Below are 23976 nucleotides of genomic sequence, written 5' to 3' on the forward strand. Positions count from 1 at the left end.
ATGAGAGTCACCCAGGAGCCCAAGCACCAAGTGAGACCCCATCCCTGGCTTCCTTGATGCAGCGGGGCTTAGAGGACTGTGCAGGTTTGACCCCTGTGGCCCCTGTTACCCCCATTCTATGAAACATTGAGGCGGAAGCCTCAACCTGACCCTGCTAGCGAGGTCCCTGGGTCCCAGACTCTCTCCCCAGCGGCATCTCGCACATTTCTTTATTTCTAGCCTGGAACGCCTTGTCCCTGCCTTCAACGGGTGAAAATCCTCTGGTCCACTGGGCTCTTCAGTTCTAACACCATCTCCTTAGTGACGATCCTTCTGAGTCCTCACTACTTGCACCCAAGACTCTAGATTAAATGGAGTCCTTCCTCCTGGCCTCACAAAGCTCTTTTTCTGTATGCGTGCATTTTCTTATCTCAGTGTTTTATAGCTAGCAACACGAACCTCTGTCTTTATTAACCTACACTATGAGTTCCTCAAGAGCAGAGAGTGTGCTTTCCCATTCTAAGCACCTGGAATGATTTCTACAACATAGTGCTGCTGAGTAATTGTCTATTGAACTGAACTAATATGACCAAATCAGAAAGTAAAAATTATAAGGCAGAGATACAAACACTCACTGGCCCATCCAGTTTGGGGGAGAGGGTAAGATGATAGAAGAAGAGTCTTTGAGGAGAAGGTGGATTCTGATGGGTGGAGGAGGTGAGGGGAAGAAAGGCAGTCAAGGTGGATAGCTGGTATAAACAGAGGTAAGGTGGAGAAAAGCATGGGCTCTGACATGGGCCCAGCGAGCTGTACCCAGTGTTGTGGAAAACCAGAAAACAAAGCCAGGACAGTTGGCTGGGCTTCTATGTTAGGCTGACGAGACTCATTTAGTAGCAAGTGAGGTGATGTGAGCAAAGAAACTATCACCATCATTCTGCTAATGATGTGCAGCTCTTGAGCCCTTACGTTTCAAACACATGCTCTCCATGTGGGCGCTCCCATTCGATCTTTCCCATACCCCTCTGCTGGAGATCCTGGCAAGGCTGGCCTGAGGTATGTGGCCACTGTGAGCAGGCTAATAATTTAATATTTCTTTTTGTCAATCTTTGTTAAATATCAATTCAGTACTTTTTTTAGCAGGGGCTCGTGAGAAACTTAGTTTCTATAAATAAAAGAACTTTTAGTAATTTTTATTTAATAAAAAATTTAATAATTTATTAAATTCTTTTTCTTGGAATTTAGCAATTTGCTTCTTTTGGATTGTGTCATTTGGTAATTTAACTGACATTCTTTTTTTTTTAAGATTTTATTTATTTATTAGAGAGAGAGAGGGCTTGTGCACACACACGAATGGGGGAGGGGGAGAGGGAGAAGCAGACTCCCAGCTGAGTGGGGAGCCCCATGCATGGCTTGATCCCAGGATCCTGGGATCTTGATCTGAGCCAAAGGCAGATGCTTAACCTACTGAGCCACCCAGGCTTCCCTTAACTGACATTCTTAGTCCTTAATTTTCCACATATGTAATTTTTCCAACACACTAAGGAGAAAGGTCAATTGTCAACATGGATTAAAACCGTGTTCCCCAAACCCAGCAACATCCCATGCATGACTTGGATTCAGAACAATCACTCGTTGCCAACTAAAAGCTAGCAAGTCCACAGGTTCATGGGGCCGCCTTGGTGGGCCTTCAGCAATGTGCGTACGTTCACTGACAAAGTACTAATCGGCCACATTCAGACCCTGCAAGGAACATTCATACATTTCCAGTAGATACAAACAGCTTCCCTGGCCAAAGCAGGATCCATTTACCGTTTAATAGTTACTTGATTCATTTCGTATAGAAATCGGAGTTAAATCAGATCCTATGGATGTGTTAGGGCAGGTGTATGGTTGGCCTTCTCCTTAATCAGATTCCAAGTGCTATTATGATTATCCTCATTTCACACATGAGACAACTGAGCCTGAGAGATGCTAACTAGCTGGCCCAGAATCACACAGGAAGTCAGTGGAGGAGATGGTTAAGTACCCAGGTCTGACTCTTTACCTGCTCCAATAACACCACGAAGGCTTAAATTGTCCAAAATGAATTGAACAGGAGTGAGACTGAAAACAAAGGAAAGAGGAGGTTTACTGTAAACAGTCTAAGCGAGAACCAACTTGAATTTCCTACGAGGAATTCAGTCTATAAAAATTAGAGTCATAATGATTTACTCCCTGTTAAGTGCTCCCACATACCCCTTCAACCCTCACCATGCTTCCTAAACCCCGAATCCTATATAGAGAAATAATACATGTTTGCTGCAAAAAGAAAGGTATTGCTTTTACTAACATTTGAATATACAGGCACTGATATTCTGGAAATTCACATCACTCAGACAACATAATAAATCTAGAGTAAGGAGGTTAAAATCAGAGGTAGCTGAAAAACTGCTATTTCCCCCAACAGACGCTACATGCTCTGCCCACTTGCCTGAAGGTGGCTCAAGCCAGAGAAACACCAGCTCCGGACTGCTTCCCCCCCCCACCCCCCCCACCCCCGCCTTGCTAACTGCATGATATATCCTGCCCTCAGGCAGAGAGGGCTCCCCTTCAATTCTTATGCCTTTGTCTTAGAGCCGAGACCCTTCAAATTTCCTTTCCTCCACTTCTTAATAGGTTTTTACAGTGCTTTCTTTTGAGTAACATTTAATAGACGTCCAGTCAATGGAAAAGTTATTCAACAAAGAAAAATGATAACATCAAAAGAACAAAGTGTATCCTGTATGAAATCCTTTAATTAGATCAACAATATTTGCTCCATTGGCCAGAGTAATCAGTACTTGAGCCCAGGAACCTGCCTGGTTGCCCTTCTTTTGAGGAAACATACCAGAAAAACACAAGTTTCCTTTTAATGCAAAGACAGCTTGTACATGATCAAACTAAAATAAAACTTTAAAAAAATTGAGTTAACCTTAGCTACAATTTTTCTTCAGCATTTTTGTTGAGCGACAGAAAAGCTTTTGGTTTTTAAGTGCCTTACAAAGATGTGTTCTGGTGACAGGACAGGTTCAGGCCAATCTGCTACAACCACATCTTAGAGATATGAGCAGCAATGGTACTTAGACACTCCAAGATGTTCATTCATTTAAAAAGACTCTAGGGCAGAGGCACCTGGGTGGCTCAGTTGGTTAAGCATCCGACCCTTGATTTCGGCTCAGGTCATGATCTCAGGGTGGTGAGATAGAGCCCCCAGTCCAGCTCCATGCTGGGTGTGGAGCGTGCTTAAGATTCTCTCTCCCTCTCCCTCAGCCTCTGCCCCTCTTCCCCTAAAAAATAGTAAAATAAAATAAAAGGTCTCCAGTGCATTTCTCTACTCTCTCTCTCAGGATTTAATTTTTAAAAGATTTATCTCATCTGTTTTGTTTCTTAAATTCCACGTCTGAATGAAATCATATGGTATTTATCTTTCTCTTACTGACTTATTTCACTTAGCATAATACATTCTAGTTCCATCCATGTCATTGCAAATGTCAAGATTTTATTCTTTTTGATGGCTGAGTAATATAGGTATATATATATATACTGAGTTTTATATATATATATATATATATGGTGTATATATATATATATATATATATATATATATATATATACCACATCTTCTTTATTCATTAGTCAGTGGACATTTGGGCTCTTTCCATAGTTTGGCTATTATTGATAATGCTGCTATAAACATCGGGGTACATGTATCCCTTCGAATCTGTATTTTTGTATCCTTTGGGTAAATACCTAGTAGTGCAATTGCTGGATCATAGGGTAGTTCTATTTTTAACTTTTTGAGGAAACTCCATACTGTTTTTCTGAGTACCTACACCGGTTTGCATTCCCACTGACGTTGTAAGAGGGTTCCCCTTTCTTCACATCCTTGCCAACACCTGTTCTTTCTTGTGTTGTTAACTTTAGCCATTCTGACAGGTGTGAGGTGGTATCTCATCAAGTTTTGATTTATATTTCCCTGATGATGAATGATGCTCAGGATCTTTTCATATGGGGAGGGGGGGAAAATAGAAAGTGTGTGCATGTACACACGAGAGAGGGGGAGAGAGAGAGAGAGAGAGAGAGAGAGAGAGAAGGGAGAGAAGGAAACAAGCCATAAGAGATTCTTAGGGATAGAGAACTGAGGGTTGATGGAGAGAAGTGGGTGGGGGATGGGTGAGAAGGGGGACGGGTATTAAGGAGGACACTTGTTATGATGAGCACTGGGTGTTGTATGAACATGATGAATCACTGAATTCCACTCTTGAAACCAATATTGCACTGTATGCTAACTAGAATTTAAATAAAAATTTGAAAAGAAAAAAAATAAATGATTCACCTCAGGGAATAAAAGAAAAGTAATTTCTGAGTCTAACTATGTGCCAATGTGGAGCTACATGCTTTATGGCATCTCATTTAACTCCCCCCACTCCTAAAAAGCCCCAGAGGCACGTGCCATTAGCTCCATTTTGCAGAGTAAGAAAATGAGTCTCTGGAACCACTAAGTCATAGTAAGTGGCTAAACTAGAACTGAACCTGAGTTCCTTGGTTTGCTTTTCAGAGCTACACAAATCCACCTTGAGGACTGTAAAAAAGAAAACACAACAGGTCATATCTACACTGACACTTAACTAAGGTTTTATGGTAGACCAGCAATCTGCTTTTTAAAAATAACATTACAGCTTTCTGTCACACATACGATGTTCATAAGCTTTTTTTGTTCCTGAATTGTCAGTAATGCTACTGCTAAATCTTCCCACTGACATTACAGGGAAATTCTAAAACATACAGAGCAACCACCACCAATTCCCTAAGAGTCTTTGTATTTGCAAATACAAGTAAAGACACCAAACAGTTCAATCCATAGAGCAATCCATGGAGGGTAGGCAGCTCAAGAGGGGGCCAGGGAAAGATGCAAATTTTCCTCAACCCTTACCTAATCTGTCCTGCTAGAATTTAAAGAAACTTCCTTTTATTACACATTTGGGAAAAAAATACGGCATCATTCCTACAGTCTTTCTAGCATATGATCTTTGTTAAGTTATATCATTTGACCAAACCTCAACTTCATTACTTGAAAAAGAGTGATAATCACCACCACCACCCCATAGGATGACTATGTGGAAGAAAGGGTGGACATGAAGTGCTTGATCGAGGGTAGCTACCTTTTACTCCCAACACAGTAATGTGCTTTTTCCCTTTTTTCTTTTTAGCCATGGATGGGACCTTTCTCCTAATCAGACCCACCCACTACTGGGGTAGAGTGCAAGTCAAAACAAAGTCATTACTATTTGTATTCTGACATCCAAGTTAAAATTTCTCCTTGAAAGACCAAAGTTTATAGAGAAATGTTACCTTCCTTTGCACATCAAGAACTAATTCTGTAAGTTTCAAATCTCAAATCCCTCTCCTGGAATAGCGAAGCCACAGTTCTGTCCCCCTCAAGAAGCAGTCACTAAATAATGGGCTAGAAAAGCTCAAGGCTGTCCCCAACTTACTGCAAGGGGACTGTCGAGTTTGGGGGGCAGGGCAGTAAAGAGGCAGCGGAGATGAAATGTAAGAGCTATGGGCCTCATCTTCCCTTTCTGGGCTTGGGCTCTGAAAGGTGAGATTAGGTAGATGGCTGAGTGAACACTGAAGACAGGAACACCGTTTTACATACAGACTGTGACTTAGTACACAGAGGAGACTGTGTCAGTCTATCCCCAGCCCCAAGTGGCGGTCAGCATGCTCACGGTGGATTCAGCAGTGAGCAGAGTAAAGCTCAGGGCAGGCAAGGGGTAGATGAGGTCCAGAGCTGATTATTCCTGAGTTGCTCCTCTTTCCCAGGATGGGAAATCTGCAAGGACTCAAAAGTTTCTACATGCTCTGGGGACAGAGGCCTGCAAGGGAGCCCACCTTATAAAGGGCCATAGGCTGCAAGGAGTATGCAACAGGGAAGCAGTGGGTTTTACAGCCTCAGCAAGACAGCCAGAAAGGCCCAGAGACCCTAACCCAGCTGAAACGTGCCCCTCACTCTCACTGCAAACACCACGGGGGCAGCAATGACTGGCATGGACACTTCTGCAGAGACCAGAGTAGCCCAGGAGCATCGTGGGGTTCCAATGACCCTCCCATGCCAGGGACTGAGTGATCCAAATGGGGATATTTTATCCTCAGCCCAGGCAGGAGCAATATTCTGAACGGACCATATATCACAAAAAGAGTTCAATCAAAAACAGCTCAAATGTTGGTCCCTGGCTGGAGGTGGCAACTTGCTGAGGACCACAGTGCAGTGGTCTCAAGCAAAGAACACAGCATTTCCCACCTATGTTTCAGCGGAGAGAATAATTCTGAGAATCCGTTAATTACCACTTTTGAGGGTCAATGCAAGTGCTTTAATGACTCATAAAATAAAATAATCTCCTAAGATTACCAGATAACAAAACCAAGCAAAAACACATGTGGGAAAAAAATGTTTTTCATACAGAATGGCCTGTCAACCCAAACTATTTTTCACATCCATGCCAAAGGCACTGAGTCATATTTCCTCTCAAATAGAAGTATATGTATTTTGAATTTTCATGTAAAATTGATAGAACTATCTGTAGCTTTATTTGTCTTTCTTCTTGAAATATCAAGGTAATAAAAAACTGCACTTAGAGCAGGTCCAAATGAAAATTTCCTTGGAGGGGCCTGACCACCCATATGAATCTCATCTTTTGATGAAACTGTCCATTTGGTTATAAAACTAACCCTGAAATTAGTTAAATTCATGTGGGCTTAATGTTACCAGCAAAATGAAGCAACTTCAGTAATTTGGACTTAGGTACAAAGGCTACCTGTGAATTCTACATCTGTTGTTAAGTTTCAGGGATGAGTCTAAAAGGCCCAGAGGGTCCGAGGTGTCCACTGTCGGAGCCTACAGTCCATGTGTGTGGTGCTAACACCGTGATGCCATGATGGAAAGTGCCCCTTCCCTGACAAGGCAGACACACACCACACCACTGTCTGGGGACCACAGGCTGCTGAGACAATGGCCCCCTACACCTTCACCGTCAGCAGGAGAGGCTCTCAGCCAGGGCTTATGGTCAATCTCCCAACTCCCTGCAAGACCCACCACATCTGAAGGGTGGGGAAGTTGGTTTTATTGCTAATATGTGACAGTTCTGTGTTTACTGTTTACTGCCCCCTTTGGACAGAAGAACATCACCTGTACTTAGCTCTACCTTTGGAATTATGATATGGAAATGGGCCTTTAAAACATATAAAAACAAAACTAAAAATCAAAATGAAGAAAATAAGAATATACAACTGAGATGACAACTGTATCTGTCAGGCTTGGCTCTCTACCTTCTGTTCCTCAGGGTAGATACAAAGTAACCTCAATCGCACATTTCCCACAGTCTTTGTTCTACCAGAAAACAATGACATGATAATGTGTAAACTTCCTCCACCGATTTTAATAGGTCTTAAAGCGAATGCTTCGTGTTTTTTTTCCTTTTATGCTTTGTTTTTATTAAATGTATTTTCAATAGATAGAAGGCAGCCACCTTTTAGCAAAAGGGGAACCAGACAAGCCTGTCCATTCTACTGATTTGGGACGGGTCCACAATGTACAAGGACTGGCTTTACAAGGATGTGGCTTTTGTTCAGGGGCACCTGTTGGGAGCCAGGGTTAAATTCACTTCCCCTTTAAACAGTGCCAACTACTCCCCTCTCAAACGTCTTCCTGGTTAAGTTCAGTGTGGAAAACCTCAGTGAGAATGTTCATTTATTCCTGAGTCCGCCCGGCAAATAAACCTCGGTAATAATTCACTTCATGTATAAAGCTTTTACTGCCAATGCCATGAGAGTATTATAATTCTGTTATCATTCCCATGACAAAATCTCCAGTTGGGTAGAGAAACACTGACAAGTTAGGCAGTTGTCCAATAAATGAGTTAGTAGCCGAAGTATAAACAACATTTTGATTGCCTCTACCATGCTTGCTTCATTAGACCAACACCCTTCATAGAACACCAGCTCACTCCCTGAGACTGCAGATCGCACAGACTTTGGAATGTGTCCGTCAAAGTTTGGCACCTAAATCACTTAGGGGTGAAGGCTGGTTAGAAATTCAGACACCAAGGGCTCCATCCAAGCTTAACTGGAGTGGGGGTGGGGGGTGGGGCACAGAGCAGGAATTACAAGCACTGCAAATTAACTGCTATGCAAATTAAATGTGAGAAACACTGCTTGACAAAAACAAAACTAGGATTATTTTTAAAAGTATCTATCCATCCCTGCTTCCTCATCTCCAAACAAAAACCCTTTGTCAAAATTTAAGAAGTTGTATAGTACAAGACATCATGGCCTCTGGTGTCAAAATTTCTATCGCCCATCTCATTCCAAAAACAGATCTCAATCACTGTATGCAGCATTTAAATGCAGTATTTTTATGACCCATCTGAAAAAGCAAATAGCTAGAACTACAGTTTGGCCACTTACAAAGAAAATGTCTGATTCAGAAATTCTCAAATGTTCAATATTTATGTGTGTCTTACATAAACGGAAAGAACAGTACATGAAGCAAATTTCACTTTTATTGCAACAGCATCCCTGGTAGAACTCAGCTACATCAAATGGCTTGCTTTGCGTTCCGTACTGCGGAGCATTATTATACTCACACACACTGCTCATGTCATTGCAGTTTTACTGAGAACAGCTCCATTTTCATGCCTGTTTACACAATTAGATTTTGAATGTGATGAATGCTGGACAATAGCTGGGTCATGTGGCCAAGACAAAGATTTCCCTTGATAGCTCTTACTTGTCAATACAAATGAGAGTTAGAAAATGTTCTCTGAGGAGGGGGGGCAGGAGCGGGAAGGGCCTTCCACACATTTTCCCGGAGGAAAAAGGCACCGAATCACAAAAGTTTAGAAAGGAAATTAAATGACCAAAAGTCATCATTCCCATATTCCTACTGAGTAGGCATCAATGTATAATTAAAGAGAAGTAAAGCTGCCTAGAACTTGGTACTTAGGACACGATCCACACACAGGCTTAGCATGGCACTCTTGTCATCAACCATGGCTGACTGCTTCCTTTTATGAAAAATGGAAACGGAGGCTGAGCGCAGGCCAGTTGACTTACCAGAGTGACTGAACACAAGACAGCATGGGAGTCAAATTTCCTAGCTACATGCCCAGGACTGCTGGATTTTGGTGGGAAGATGTGTTTACCAGGCTGTAGAACTTTGTAACTTTGTAAGAACATCATATGGCAAGAGTTCTTTTTTTTTTTTTTTAAGATTTTATTTATTTATTTGAGAGAGAGAGAGAGTGAGAGACAGAGAGCATGAGAGGGAGGAGGGTCAGAGGGAGAAGCAGACTCCCCACTGAGCAGGGAGCCCTACGTGGGACTCGATCCCGGGACTCCAGGATCATGACCCGAGCCGAAGGCAGTCGCTTAACCAACTGAGTCATCCAGGCACCCACATTTTAGTTCATAAGAGAGATGATTTTTTTTTAAAGATTATTTATTTATTTGACAGAGAGAGAGAGAGATCACAGGTAGGCAGACAGGCAGGCAGAGGGAGAGGGAGAAGCAGGCTTCCTGCTGAGCACAGAGCCGGATGCAGGGGCTTGATCCCAGGCCCCTGGGATCATGACCTGAGCCAAAGGCAGACGCTTAACGACTGAGCCACCCAGGCGCCCCGAGACATGATTTTAATACAGCTTTCCATTTTATTAGCTAATCATCTTCTTTAAATATTTCCTCAAATATTCTAATATTTAAAACATCTACATCGCTTTCATTTTGTACCTTAGGGGTATACAAAGAATTATCAATTCTGAAAGTGGATGATGGATAGATCAATTCTCAACCCCCTCCTCACCCGGGTGCCCCTCAAATGCACACCTTTATTCATACACAAAGAATTGGTCAGCCACAGAGCTTTAAGTGGATGCCCGGCCTTTCAGGGCACTTGGTCATTCGCGTACCAGCCTCTCAGGCTGGCCTCGGGACACTGGGTGGCATGTATCATATGTTCATCTGGGAAGCAGCTCCCACTCCCCAGAAGACCAAGAACAAAGGAGCTGGCAGGCTTCAGGGAGAAGCTGCCCAGTCAACAGTGGATTAAAGACACCCATTAGTTGCCTCAATCAGCTAATTAGCTCAACAAATGCAAAACCTAAATCATTAAAGAAAGTGGCCATGATTGCATTGCTGGCTTCTGATTTGGTGTCACCAACCCAGCAGGGTGGGAACAGGGTAGTTCCACAGAAAACAAAGAACTGTCCACACAGGGGAACTGGAATGGGATGCGGGTCATTTTTTTATGAAAGTCGAGGCCTGCCAGGAAGTTTCACTGACAAGGAGAGAGTACCAGGGAGACCTCTGTGTTTATGCTTTGAAATTTAAATCAATTTAAATATAAATTGCTCTCCTTTTTTGTCATTACGAGAAAGAAGTAAAATGTGGGTTTCAGATCTCTGGTGTGCAAATGGTCATTAACTTTCATTTGACCTTGGGTGTAGAACTAATATTGAATTTATGCACAGGGTACACTCATTATACTCATCTAGTTTCCGCACAGAAAATAATGCTCCCAGGAGCTGCAATGCTAGAAGCTGCTTTTCGGGCACTCAAATAGAAAACTTGATTCTTCCTTTAAAGCCTCTCTCCTGCCTTCCACCCACCTCTCTGCTCCAAAGGCACCTCGGGGAGGCTTGGCAACATGTATAAAACATGGGCACGAACAGGTAAAAATCCGAATGACATAAAATCGTTGTCCTGGACCCACGTAGGACAAGAGCCTGGTCTGTGAGCTTTCATATTCCTGGAGACAGTTACCATCAGTACTCAGGTCTCCTTCCCAGGATCTGATTCCCTAAGACAGGGACATTTAGAGCGATAATTACCTTTGTCTGTTGAGCCTTATAAGCATTACATACCACCACTGAAGTGCCCCACAGCACTTTGTTTTGGAAACAAAACCCCTGCATTCTGGAGCACACTCTGTTGTGGTTGTAATTATTCACCTCCTTGGCAAATCAGTTTCATTTACTATCCTAATGGACAAGACCATGTTGAAGGGTGAAAAAAATCAGCTCGCTTGCTTTCCTCAATTCTAAACAATCCTCAGGGTTAAAGGAACCCAACTTCAATACACTCAGATCTCTTGCTGTTCAAAGAGAAATCAGGGCAAAGGGCTATTTTCTTTTATAGTATGCCACTGAATGGTTATTTATCATTTCGACTTAATAGCTCTAATTACAAAAGACAGTGTCACGGGATATTTTTTAAAGGCAATTTTCTTTGTATCCCAGTGGGAGAGTTAGAAAAATTTACAAAGCATCTGCTGCATGCATTTTCAATTGTTTCTGGGTTTTACCAATGCTATTATTTTCTTGATTGCAAGAATTTTACATTTTCAAAGATCTTTAACTTGACAATGCATTGATAACTACTCTTAAGACTCTTCTTGTGGTTTTATGCCATTAAAAAAAAAAAAGAAAACAAAGAAAGATCTAACCTGTCAACCACTGAATTGATCTCTGGTAAGAACATGCACTAGTGGAGACGGGATAGGGACGCACAAAACCTGTCAGCAAAGCAGGGACAGAAGAACAGGCTCTGGAAATGTTAGAACAAGGAGTTATTATGGCACCAGAGAAGGAGAGAGATTTTACAAGCTTCAACAATCAGCATGGTGTTAGGCAAAGCTCTCTCTTCTAGGGAAAACATCCTACATCGTCATCAATCAGGAAGACCACAATGTTGTGTTGATTATTTTAGGGGAAAACACACGCGACTTCTTTCCTCTTGACTGACAAACGCTAAAGAACACATTTAGTGGGGCTCCAAGACAATCAGTGTGGCTCTGTGCTGACCTTGAATGAGAGTGATGGCCACGAGCCGGCGCGATGTCCGGGAGGTGGCAAAGGAGAACAGAAGGACAAAAAACACACCATGTGGAAATATAAATTCTGAGAGGACAGGTGCATCCTCAGAGGGCAGGCTAAGGAAGACTTAAGAAAATTTAAGTGGTTGAAAGTATCCCTAAAAATTAAGCATAAGATCTTAATTACTTAAAATCCAGCCAACAGACTTCTGCCATGAGAGTCTTTTTTAGCTCCAACATTCATTATTAGAGCCATCAGAGACCAGATGAATAAAGACCTGTAAGAGAAGATCACCATAGCTTTTAGTTTTAAATTTTCAATATAAAATATCACAGAAAACTGGAAAGGTCGGAGGAGTCTGACACAGCAGTAACTGTACTAGCATGGGAGGCTGTCTTTGCTGGCCCTAACGGTGTTATTAACACCTACTCTAAAATCCCATTCTAGTGTGCCTTCTCCTATATACGAGCTGTGTGTTTACAAAAGGGAAAGGTTCAAGGCAAACAGGTTCTCCATTAAAAGGAGAAATCTGTCCACTAAAAATAAAACGTAAAAATTTAGAGGACACTAGAAGTCAGAGCAATTCCATAGGCTTAATGGGTTTTTTCTTCTAAATGTGGAAAAGGAAAAGCTTTCTTTATGCTAAAAATAATCTATTTCATTTTTCATGACAAAGCAACATGAATATCTTGTCTTTGGAATGCTTCTGCCCTGAAGATGTTTTTTCAATTGTGTCAGACCTCAAGTCTCACATCAGAGCTTCTTGTCCACACTTCATTTCCCCCAACCTTACATACATATTCTTAAGAAGGAGGCTTAAAACTGCTGAAATTTCCTAGTAAGAACTGCTGATGCCCAGTGATGGTTACTAACAGGAGATCTTCAAAGCTGGCAATTGACCCAGACTACGGGGGTGACAGAAGCCCCTTAACCTGTCTGATGGGCCCACCTTGACGACCAGATCTGGGGTTGCCTTCTTGAATATGCTACATGCACAGAGTTCACTGCATGGCACACAGAAGCAACCAGGTTGTTGAAATCACACACCCATTCAAATGCCTAATTAAGCTTGACAATAGGATCCAAAGATGAGAAAACTAACAAGAGGATCTAGAAGGCTAGGAGAGACAATTTAACCTCAATGTAAAACACTGGCTTCCCTCTCATCCTTTCTATTAAAACCTATTAAAAATAATGTTTACAAAAAGCTCAAACTAAACACAATAGAGTGAAACTATTTTATACTATTTTATATTATATATATTTAATATCCCCAAGAAATAATAAAATATCTTGGTACACAAATACCACTTTAATCTCAATCCCTGGCTAATTTATCCTGGGAAGAGAAAAAAAAATGCTGCTATCTGCTACTTTTAAAATGTATGAGCTTTTACCCTGGTGTTTTCCATTCCAGGAACCAAAGTGGAAAATGGAAACATCTTTTTGCAAATCCCATCTTTATTCTCATAATCCAGAAACATACTAACAAGGGAGGGAGCGTTGTGTAGTCAGAAAAACTGGAGATGGGGCATTGAAACCCTGGGGTTTGCATTCTGGCTGCGGGCTGGCTAGCCTAGGTGATCTCAGGAGTAACATTTCCTCTCTAAATCTTGACACTGAGACACAACGCAAACGCAAACAGCGCCTCCTGTGGTGGGCACACATATGGTGCCCCACTCACCACCCGTCCCTCTTCTGCTGGTTTTCCTTGAGGGGCCGCATCCATCCCAGCCTTAGGCCATATATCTTCTCTTGTGTGGGGGTCACCTGACCTCTCGAACCACCCTGATTCTACTGCTCCAGAGGTGGACATGTCATTCTTCCAACAAGGTCCCCAACGAGATGTCTGTGGAGACTACCCAGATAGAGGTTTTCTCCCTTTCTGCTGAGATTAACTCCAGAGATTCTCTGAAGCCCATAAATTCCCTTTGTGGTTTTCAGTTTTTTTTTTTGTTTTTGTTTTTCTAGCACTTGCTCCTAAAAGAGTCCTGAATAAAATATTCTCAAGGGTGTGACTCCATTAAGGATAATGAAGGTAATTAATAAAAATATGTATTGCTATAATTAAATATTAGAGTTGAAAGGCATCTCCCACGTTATCAGATTCTACCAATCCCCTCATGATGCAAATTGAAATCACTTTGCTAAGGTCACAGTGACAATTAATGGCATAAACAGAGCCCAGAATCCCTTTCTTTCTTTTCCAAACTTGCATTTCCTAGATACATAGTTTTAAAGCACTTAACTAGCTATGGACTAAGCAGAGTAAAATATAACAACTGCGAAGGAGACTTACCAATATGGTATTTCTGGCTTTCCAGAAATAGAAGCCCACCATGCACAAATTTCATACGATCTAAAGAGAATGGGAGCTAAAAGTGCTTTGGCTGTAGATTCCTGGAAAAGGGAAAAAAACATATCTCCCAAGACTCTAATTAGCTAACATTAGCAGCAGAATAAGCAATCGAACAAAAAGAAAGCGCAAGGATATCTGTGCTAATTTTTGTAAATCTCTTGAAGCCTTAAAATGCTATTCACATCCACTAAGGCTAGCATTTGGAGGAGAAAAGTGCCTTTAAACAAAGGCACATCCTAATGGCCTTTTAGAAAATTACAACAAAATGGATCTTTTACTAAGCTAGAGCCTTGAATCATTTATATAATCTATTGATTGTCATTTACTTTTATTTCTGTTTGCACGGTGAGCTGAAATAAAAAACTTTTGCTTTATACTAATTCTTGTTTTAATAACCCTTGGCAATGAGACATAAATCTGTCATGACCACCTGAGCCCTAATTAACAGTTTTACTGCAAGACATAAGATATTAGGGTAATCAATTCCTTCTGTCAAGCCCCAGATGTGCTATCATTTTCATACTTTTTATTAGATGTACACCAACTTCTTTTTCTTCTTCCTTAAAAAACCTCAGAATAGTTTTAGAAAACCACATCAAGCATACACAGAATGTACCATTCTGCAGCTGGAACTCTACTTAACTAAGGCTATGCTTAATGCCTCTGCATTTTATCACCTCCTAACTACACAGTAATAAGTTCTTCTTTTTCAAACAGCCAGTGATTCATTAATGTTTTCCATTTATGAAACATGTGTTGTAATTTATTTATTTGTTTTTTAAAAAGATTTTATTTATTTATTTATTTGAGAGAGAGAATGAGAGAGAGAGAGAGAGAGAGCATGAGAGGGGGGAGGGTCAGAGGGAGAAGCAGACTCCCCGCTGAGCGGGGAGCCCGATGCGGGACTTGATCCCGGGACTCCAGGATCATGACCTGAGCCGAAGGCAGTCGCTTAACCAACTGAGCCACCCAGGCACCCAAACATGTGTTGTAATTTAAAAACAGCAGGGGCTATATTTATCTTTGCTATTATATCCTCACTAGATACACCACCTCACTGTATATTCCAGGGACCTTATACTGTACCTGGAGTACAGCAGGTGCCAAATTAGAATCTGAGAAAGGCATGAAGGAATGCAATACCTATGAGAGCCTCTCTTGTACCTTGCCATTGCCATTTTTCATCTACTCTCAATGTCAACTCAAGCTGTCAGAGTATGGAGTGAAACAGGTAAGTATCTCTAGTACTTTTCATATTTGGATTCTTTGAATACTTTAATATACAACTTATTGGACTTGTTGATTATTTCTGTCCCTAGACTGTTTACCAAATTTGTTTGGGAGTGCAGGAGAGTAATGTTTTTGTTTCTCTCTAAAATAATCTTGTTGACTCATGTTACCTTTTTTTAAGTTTTTATTTATTTACTTGAGAGAGAGAGAGAGATTGAGAGAACGAGTGGGAGGAGGGGCAGAGGTAGAAGCAGACTCCCCTAGGAGCAGGGAGCCCAACGTAGGATTCAATCCCAGAACCCTGGGATCGTGACCTGAGCCAAAGGCAGATGCCTAACCCAAAGAGTTGGCGCCCTCATGTTACTTTTCTAACCAAAATTACTATATTTAAAGTCAAGGACAAAATGAGAATGCCAACTATCAATGACCTTAGTTAATCTTATATTGGAAGACACTAGCTAATGAAATACTATGAGATAAAAAGGACTTACTTAGATGGATGAGACAGAGACAAATCAGTCATTATTGATAGATAATATATTTGTCCATATGGGAAATCCAAGATCATTTTAAAGCAAGTTATTAGAATTCATTTGAGTTCAACACTTTTGCTAGACCCAAAATTTCATACAGCAAAAATTACCAATTACAGGGCGCCTGGGTGGCTCAGATGGTTAAGCATCTGCCTTTGGCTCATGATCCCAGGGTCCTGGGATTGAGTCCCGCATCGGGCTCCTTGCTCAGCAGGGAGTCTGCTTCTCCCTCTCCCTCTGCCTCTCCCCCTGCTTGTTCTCTCTGTCTCTCTCGCAAATGAATAAATAAAATCTTTTTAAAAAATTACCAATTATAAAAGACAATAGATGTGGATATTAACAAACTGATTCTAAAGTTTATATGGAAGGAAAAGACCCAGAATAGCAACACAATATTAAAGGAGAAGGACAAAGTTGGAGGACTGACACTACACGATGTCAACACTTCCCAGAAAGCTACAGTAATCGAGACAGTGGAGCATTGTAGAAATAATAGGCAAATGGATCAATGGAATAGAACAGAGAGCCTAGAAATATACCCACACAAATAGAGTCACTGATCTTTGACAAAGGAGCAAAGAAAATATAATGGATAAAGAAGAGTCTTTTCACCAAATGATGCTGGAACAACTCAATATCTATACGCAAAAAAAACCCAAACCTAGACATGGTCCTGACCTTTCACAAAAATTAACTCAAAATGGATCACAGATCTAAATATAAAATGCAAAACCATAAAATTCCTAGAATATGACATAGGAGAAAACTTAGATGACCTTGAGTATGGCATGACTTTCTAGATACACCACCACAGACATGATTCCATGAAAGAAAAATAAGCTTGATTTCACTAAAACTAAAAACATCTGTTCTTCAAAAGACAATGGGAAGAGAATGAGAAGACAAGCCACAAACTGGGAGAAAAGATTTGCAAAAAAGATATGTGAAAAAGGATTCTTCCCCAAAGTATATTAAAAAAAACTCAAAAATGAGGAAACAACTAATCTAAAGATCTTAACAGACACTTCACCAGAGATATACAGATGGCAAATAAGCATATGGAAAGATGCTCCACATCTTATGTCATCAGGAAAAAGCAAATTAAAACAACGAGATACCACTACACAACTATTAGCATGGCCAAAATCCAGAACACTTAAAACAACTAATGCTGGCAAAGATACGGAGCAACAGTAACTCTCATGCATTGCTGGTGGGAATGCAAATTGGTCTAGCCAATTTGGCAGGCAGTTTGGTGGTTTCCTATAAAATGAACCATACTCTTACCATACCATCCAGTAATTGTGCCCCTTGATATTTACACAAGGGATGTGAAAATTTACATCTACACAAAAACCTGCACAGTGTTAGAGCAACTTTATTCCATCACTGCACAAACTAGGAAGCAACCAAGATGTCCTTCAGTAGATGAATGGATAAATAAACCACAGAACACGGAGACAATGGAATGTTACTGACTGCTAAAAAGAAATGAGCTTTCAAGCCATGAAAAGTCATGAAGGAACTTTAAATGCATATTATTAAGCAAAAGGAGCCAATCTGAAAAGGCTACATACTTTATGAATCCAATTATATGACTTTCTGGCAAAGGCAAGACTATGAAAACATTAAAAAGATGAGTGGTTGCCAGGGGTTGGGGAAAGAAATAAAATAGGTGAAGCACAGAAGATTCTTAGAGCAGGGAAACTATTTTATATGATACCATAATGGTAGATACGTATCCTTATACATTTGTCCAAACCCATAAAATGTACAACACAGAGTGAACCCTAACGTAAACTATAAATGTGGGGCAATAATGACGTGTCGGTGTAGGTTCGCTGATGGTAACAAATGTGCCACTCGGAGATGTTCAGAGTAGCAGAGACTGTGCACAGGTAGGGGCAGAGGGTGTATGGGAACTTTTGCATTCTCTGCTCACTTCTTCTGTGAATCCAAAACTTCTCCAAAAAGTACATCTATTAAGACAAAAAGCATCATGAAAGATAAAGACTTGAGAAACCATCACAGAAGAGAACTAAAAAAGAAAGAGAGAGAAGAGAAAGATAGTTCATTTGCAATAGTAACCTATGTCACAAGGTAACTAAAAATACAAACAAAATGTGCAAGGCCTTTATGGAGAAATTTCCACAGCAGTACTAAAAATCTGAAAAAATAAGATATCCTAGGTTCAAGGATGGAAACACTTACTTCCAAAGTGTCAAACTTATCTAATGATCTATAAGTGCAATATACTTTTAAAAATTCCAAAGGAGATTTCACGAAACCTGACAAAATAAAACTATGAGGAGAATAAGAAAGCTAAGAAGAGATTTGCCTTATCCCCACCTTAGAAAAAGTTTTATTATAAAGCTCTGGTAGGTAATTGAAATAATATATATGAATTTCATGTGTGACGGTGTTAGCATCATGTCCAATGAATGCTCCTGAGGTAACTGGCTTAGCATAAGGAAAACATAAAATTTGATTTCCACCTGACACCACATACAAAACCAAATTCCAGATGACTTAAAGTCCTAACTGTGAAAAACAAAACTTTAACACTGTCTACACCTAGCTATCAACCTAGCTATTCCAATTTTAATAATTTATTATGAGAAAATAATTGGAAAAGGACAAAATAACACAAGCACAAGAATATTTCTTTAGGTCCTTCTATTATTATTTATAATAGGAAAAATATTAAAAACCTAAATGTGCAATTAGTTGTTGCTCAAGAATGAACAAGATTTAGTTAAATAAAGGTACAAGAATTAGTTAAATAAAGTGTACAGTATATATAGTTAATAAAACTAATGATGCAGATCTACATTATTGACATGAAAATAAATCCTATAAAAGTGGATTATAGGGGCCCCTGGGTGGCTCAGATGGCTAGGCATCTGCCTTCAGCTCAGGTCATGATCCCAGGGTCCTGGGATCGAGCCCCGCATCGGGCTCCCTGCTCTGCGGGAAGCCCTGCTTCTCCCTCTCCCACTCCCCCTGCTTGTGTTCCTGCTCTCGCTATCTCTCTCTGTCAAATAAATAAATAAAATCTTTAAAAAAAAGTGGATTATATATAGCTACAGTAATCAAAACTGGTGCATACCAACACAATCTGTTCAATTGAGAATAACAGAGAACCTAGACCCACAAAAATATGTCCAACTTATTTTTGACAAAGGTATAAAAGCAATTCAATGAAAGAATGATGGTCTCTTCAACAAAGGTGCTGGGGCAACTGGACATTCATAAGCCAAAAAACCCATCAATAAAAACAGAAAAAACAACCAAAAAAACCCTTGACCTAAGTCTTAAACCTTACACAAAAACTAACTCAAACTAAATCATGGATTCAAATTTAAAACATAAAACTATAAAACTTTCAAGGAAAAAAAAAGACAAGAGAAATCTTTGGGATCTAGCACTAGACAAAGAGCTCTTAGACATACCCAAAGGCATGATCCATTAAAAAATTATTATTTTTTCCCAAATTAAAAGCTTTTGCTCTGTGAAAGACTTTGATAAGAAAATGAAAGGACAAGCAGACTGGGAGAAAATATTTGCCAACCACATATCCAACAAAGGACTGGTATCTACAATATGTAAAGAACTCTTAAAACTCAACAGTAAACCAATAATTCAATTACAAAAAGGGCAAAAGACAAAAGAGACATTTCACCAAAGATGACATTCAGGTGGCAAATAAGCAACCTAAGGTGATCAATATCATTAAAGATATCACTTCATGCCTATTGGAATGGCTAAAATAAAAAACAGTGATGATACCAAATGCTGACAAAGATGCAGAGAAGCTGGATCACTTACATATTGCTAGTGAGAATTTAAAATGGTATAGCCAGTCTGCAAAACAGTTTGGTAGTTTCTTAAAAAACTAAGCAAGCAACTACCTAACAACCCAGCAATCATACTTGTAGGCATTTATTCCAGAGGAATGAAGACTTAGGTTCACACAAAAACCATACATGAATATTCGCAGATGTAGGTTAAGTCATAATAGCCCAAAACTGTAAGCAATCCAGATGTCCTTCAATGGGTGAGTGGTAAACATACTGTCCTACATTCATATGATGGAATATTATTCAGCAATAAAACATAATCAGCTATTGATGTCCAACAACCTGAATGAATCTCCAGAGAATTACGGCAAGTGAAAAGAGCTACTCCCAAAAAGTTATATATACTGTATGATTCTATTTATTTCATATTTTTGAAGTGACAAAAATTATAGAAATAGAGAACAGAGTAGTAACTGCCAAGGGTTATGGAAGGCGTAGGGACAGGAAGAAATTCAGTGTAGTTACTAAAGAGCAACAAGATGAATCCTTGTGGTGTTGGAAGTATTCTTTATCACTGTCAATATCCTGGTTGTGAAACTGTCCCATAGTTTTGCAAAATGTTCCTGTTAGGTGAAACTGGGAAAAGAAAACATGGGATCTCTGTATTATTTCTTACACCTGCATATGAATATGTAATTACCTCAAAATACAAGAGTGCAGATAAAATGATCCCATTTTTATCAAATCTGCATACTAATATATTATAGTATCTACATATTAAAAGGGAAACATCTGGAAACAAATACAAGAAAAGTAACAGCGGTTATCTCTGTTGGTGAGATGATGGGTGACTTTTCACTTTCTTCATACATCCACATACTATCAAATTTTTTTCATTGCACACACTACACTGTAATAGTAAGAAAAAGAACAATTAAAATTATTTTTATTATGAAAAACTATGTGCTAACTGTATGTACTTTTTTCCACTGAACATTTTACTATATTAATTCTTTAAAATACCATTTTAAACCTATTTAAACATTTCATTACATTGATCAATTTTATTATTTCTCTACTACAAGGACTTAATGATTGTTTCTAACTTCTTACTGTTTTTTTTTAAATATTTTATTTATTTATTTGACAGAGAGAGAGACAGCGGGAGAGGGAACACAAGCAGGGGGAGTGGGAGAGGGAGAAGCAGGCTTCCCGCCAAGCAGGGAGCCTGATGTGGGGCTCGATGCAGGGCTCGATCCCAGGACCCTGGGATCGTGATCCGAGCCGAAGGCAGACGCTTAATGAACTGAGCCACCCAAGCGCCCCTCTAATTTCTTATTGTAAAAAAAAAAAAAAAAATTGCAACAGATTCCTTCTACCTGAATCTTCACATGCATCTCTGATCATGACCTCCAGTCATGGAGCTACTGGATCATAGAGTTAGGGTTTCTAGAACACATTGAAACATTGCTTTTTTGTAAAACTATGATTTTATGTCCCCACCATTAGTGTACATGTGAGAGACCGTTTCACTCTGTCCTGAATAGCCTCCAAAGTTGTGTTCACACTTCAAGCTCCACAGATCAAATGAGTAAAAAAGACAGATATAACTTCATGCAGTCACATCAAGGTTTAATAAAATTAACTCCCCCCACACAATCTTTTATTTTGCATGCTCTAACATGTGTGGGTCTTACTTTTCTTCACCTCCAGAAAGTTCGAACTTCTTAGCCTGACATCCCAAATCCACCTCTTTTTGCCCTGTTCACTTGGCTCTAGTTACTCATACCTCTTTGCTGTTCCTCAAGCACATTTTGCACACCTCTGCCCAAATGCTATTGTTTGGATATCCACAGGGCTCACCCCTTCACTGACTTCAGGTCTTTATTCAAATGTCCCCTACCAGAGTCCCTTCCATCTCACCCTGTGTGAATTAGTAACCCTCATCTCCAGCCTCCCTATCTATATTTATTTGCTCTGTTTTTCTCCCTTTTTTCTAAAACTTAAAAAACAAAACCAAAAACAAAAACCCTACCCTCTATGGCACTGCCATTCCAACTCATACGGACTGTAAGTTTTGTCTCCTTATGATTACAGGAATGAAGAGCAGCTCTAGCACAATTTATTTCTAGGCCCTCTCTCCCCAAACTTTCATACTGATGTCCTCTCTCCATCAGGCCTCCACCTGTGCAAACAGCCATGATCCGATGCTGGCACTGAAGAGCCCTGTTTACGGCTGCCCGCTCTGTTCACTACCCTGGGGGTCAGGATGGCTGTTCTTTCCCTCCTCCTCTCTACCTTTACAGCAGGCAGTCTCTGTGTCCTCTCCCAGCCAAATCAACAAACACAAGAGATCACATATGATAAGCTAATTCACACTAATGTGTGTTTGATTCAAAAAGTAACTGAGGGAAAAGCAAACTCTTAAAGTTTCTAAGTGGAAAAAGAAAGATGTAAAATGCATGGTTTGTGTTTTCAAGACATTTCTGTTCCATTTAGTTCTTCGGTTTTTGTCATGTCTTTGATTTTATCATCGTCTTTCTGCCTGAAAAATCTTATTCCAATTTACCATGATCCAAGCAGCACCTTCCTTCAGTTTGTCATTCTATTCAGCATTGACCTCTTCCCTCTGAACAGCAAACGATGCCTCCCTCTCGCACTCTTCCTAAGTGTTTTTCTACCTCAGTGAGTCTCCATCTCATATTGAATTTCACCAGAGTATGGCTTTCTCTCCTTCAAAATATATCTGAAAGCTCCCTTTTTCTTTCCACATATTGCTTCCAGATTGTGTCCTACAGGTATCAGGGATCAGATCCACGCAATTAGTCCTACATAAAATGCTTGCTTTTAAAATGTCATTACACAATTATTTTTAGAAGAAACTCCTTTGAGATGAAAAACATACCCTTAAACAAAGACCATCTTTGTGTTATTTTCCTCTGTCATTATGATAGGTAAATGCTATGTGGTTTGCTTTCTTGGGTTGTGTACTTAGACTTTCTTCACAGTTGCAATGGACTACAAATGTATTTTTTATTATTAATTTCATTTTTTCTTGAAATATGAAATAAATTAAAGCAAAGCAGTGAAATTTCAAGGAATTATATATAACAGTCTGTGCTACTTCAATGGCAGAATAGATAATTTTAAAAACAAACAGTGATACTTCTCTGCATTCTGCATCAAAACTTCCTGAGATACACTCCCAGGAAAGACTACTCACCAGATTTCCTTGCTTTCAAAGCAATAACAGCTGCTAGTTCTCTCTGCACCTAGTAAGATATTAGGGGGAAAAATCAAATTAGAATAAGAAAAATGTGGTTATCAAAAGCAGTACTTTGTGTTTAGGTATGCACCAAAATTAAGAGTTACTGCAATGGAAGTTAAGTTTGCTGTCATGCTTTGGGGTTTTGTTTGTTTTTAGTATCAGGGAAAAACCTCTGCATAGGAATTTTAGGCGAAAAATCTGGAAGAATCATATTGATTTACTTTCAAAAGAAATTAAACAGTTGTCAGAATGTATACACTGTAAAACATTGGTATTTTTTATACGATTATGGGAAGAGTCTCAAAATTGTAACTGGAAAACATATAGAAATACCGTAAATAACCAATTATTAAAACATGCACAATACCTTGGCAAAGATACTAAATATTATTTATCCCTCAAAGATTCTAGTTTATCTAGAAATTCTAGAAAAATTAAATAGGTGGTCCTGGTGTAATTGGGTCTCTACTCAAACACGATCAATGCTCATTTGAAGTCTGACAGGTTTATGGCAAGCATTTTGGAAAATATGCCCCAGAAAAGCAAGTGTCAAAGACTCACAGGGTAGGTGAAATGGGAACAGACAAGACAAACTTTAAAATCCTAAGTGCCTTCAACCCCACTTATTTGCTTGCTCTCTCTCTCCACCCACCTCCCCCAAATCTGAATGCCTAAATCCTTTCCTAAAAGCATTCCCAAAGAGGACCATAAAACAGAGACAAAAAAGATAATCAGAGTCACTTTCAAAGATAAGATAAAAAAAAAAAGACACCATGAAGATAATCTTTGGGAAATCTATGTTCAGCAGCAATAAAAATTCAAAATGAACAAGCTCATTCCTCTCTAGGACAGTCTTTTAAGCACAGAAGTACGAATGTGTTCAGGTGTTTGGAGGTGCTGGTGAGTTTGGAAGTGTCCT

At 39.8% G+C, this 23976-nt stretch overlaps 1 protein-coding gene across 1 annotated transcript in view; it reads right to left on the reverse strand.

Annotated features, from left to right (window-relative positions):
• The window catches only part of RAPGEF5 (Rap guanine nucleotide exchange factor 5), a 236092-nt gene that overhangs the window by 125218 nt on the left and 86898 nt on the right, over positions 1-23976 (reverse strand). The window contains exon 7 of the mRNA XM_088018447.1: positions 23013-23061. Within this exon, the coding sequence (XP_087874573.1) occupies positions 23013-23061 (49 nt within the window). The remainder of the gene's footprint in view (positions 1-23012; positions 23062-23976) is intronic.

The sequence above is a fragment of the Eumetopias jubatus genome, unplaced genomic scaffold, assembly GCF_037043125.1.
Source record: "Eumetopias jubatus isolate StellerSeaLion01/CBP00866 unplaced genomic scaffold, mEumJub1_p1.0 scaffold_14, whole genome shotgun sequence".
NCBI lineage: Eukaryota > Metazoa > Chordata > Mammalia > Carnivora > Otariidae > Eumetopias > Eumetopias jubatus.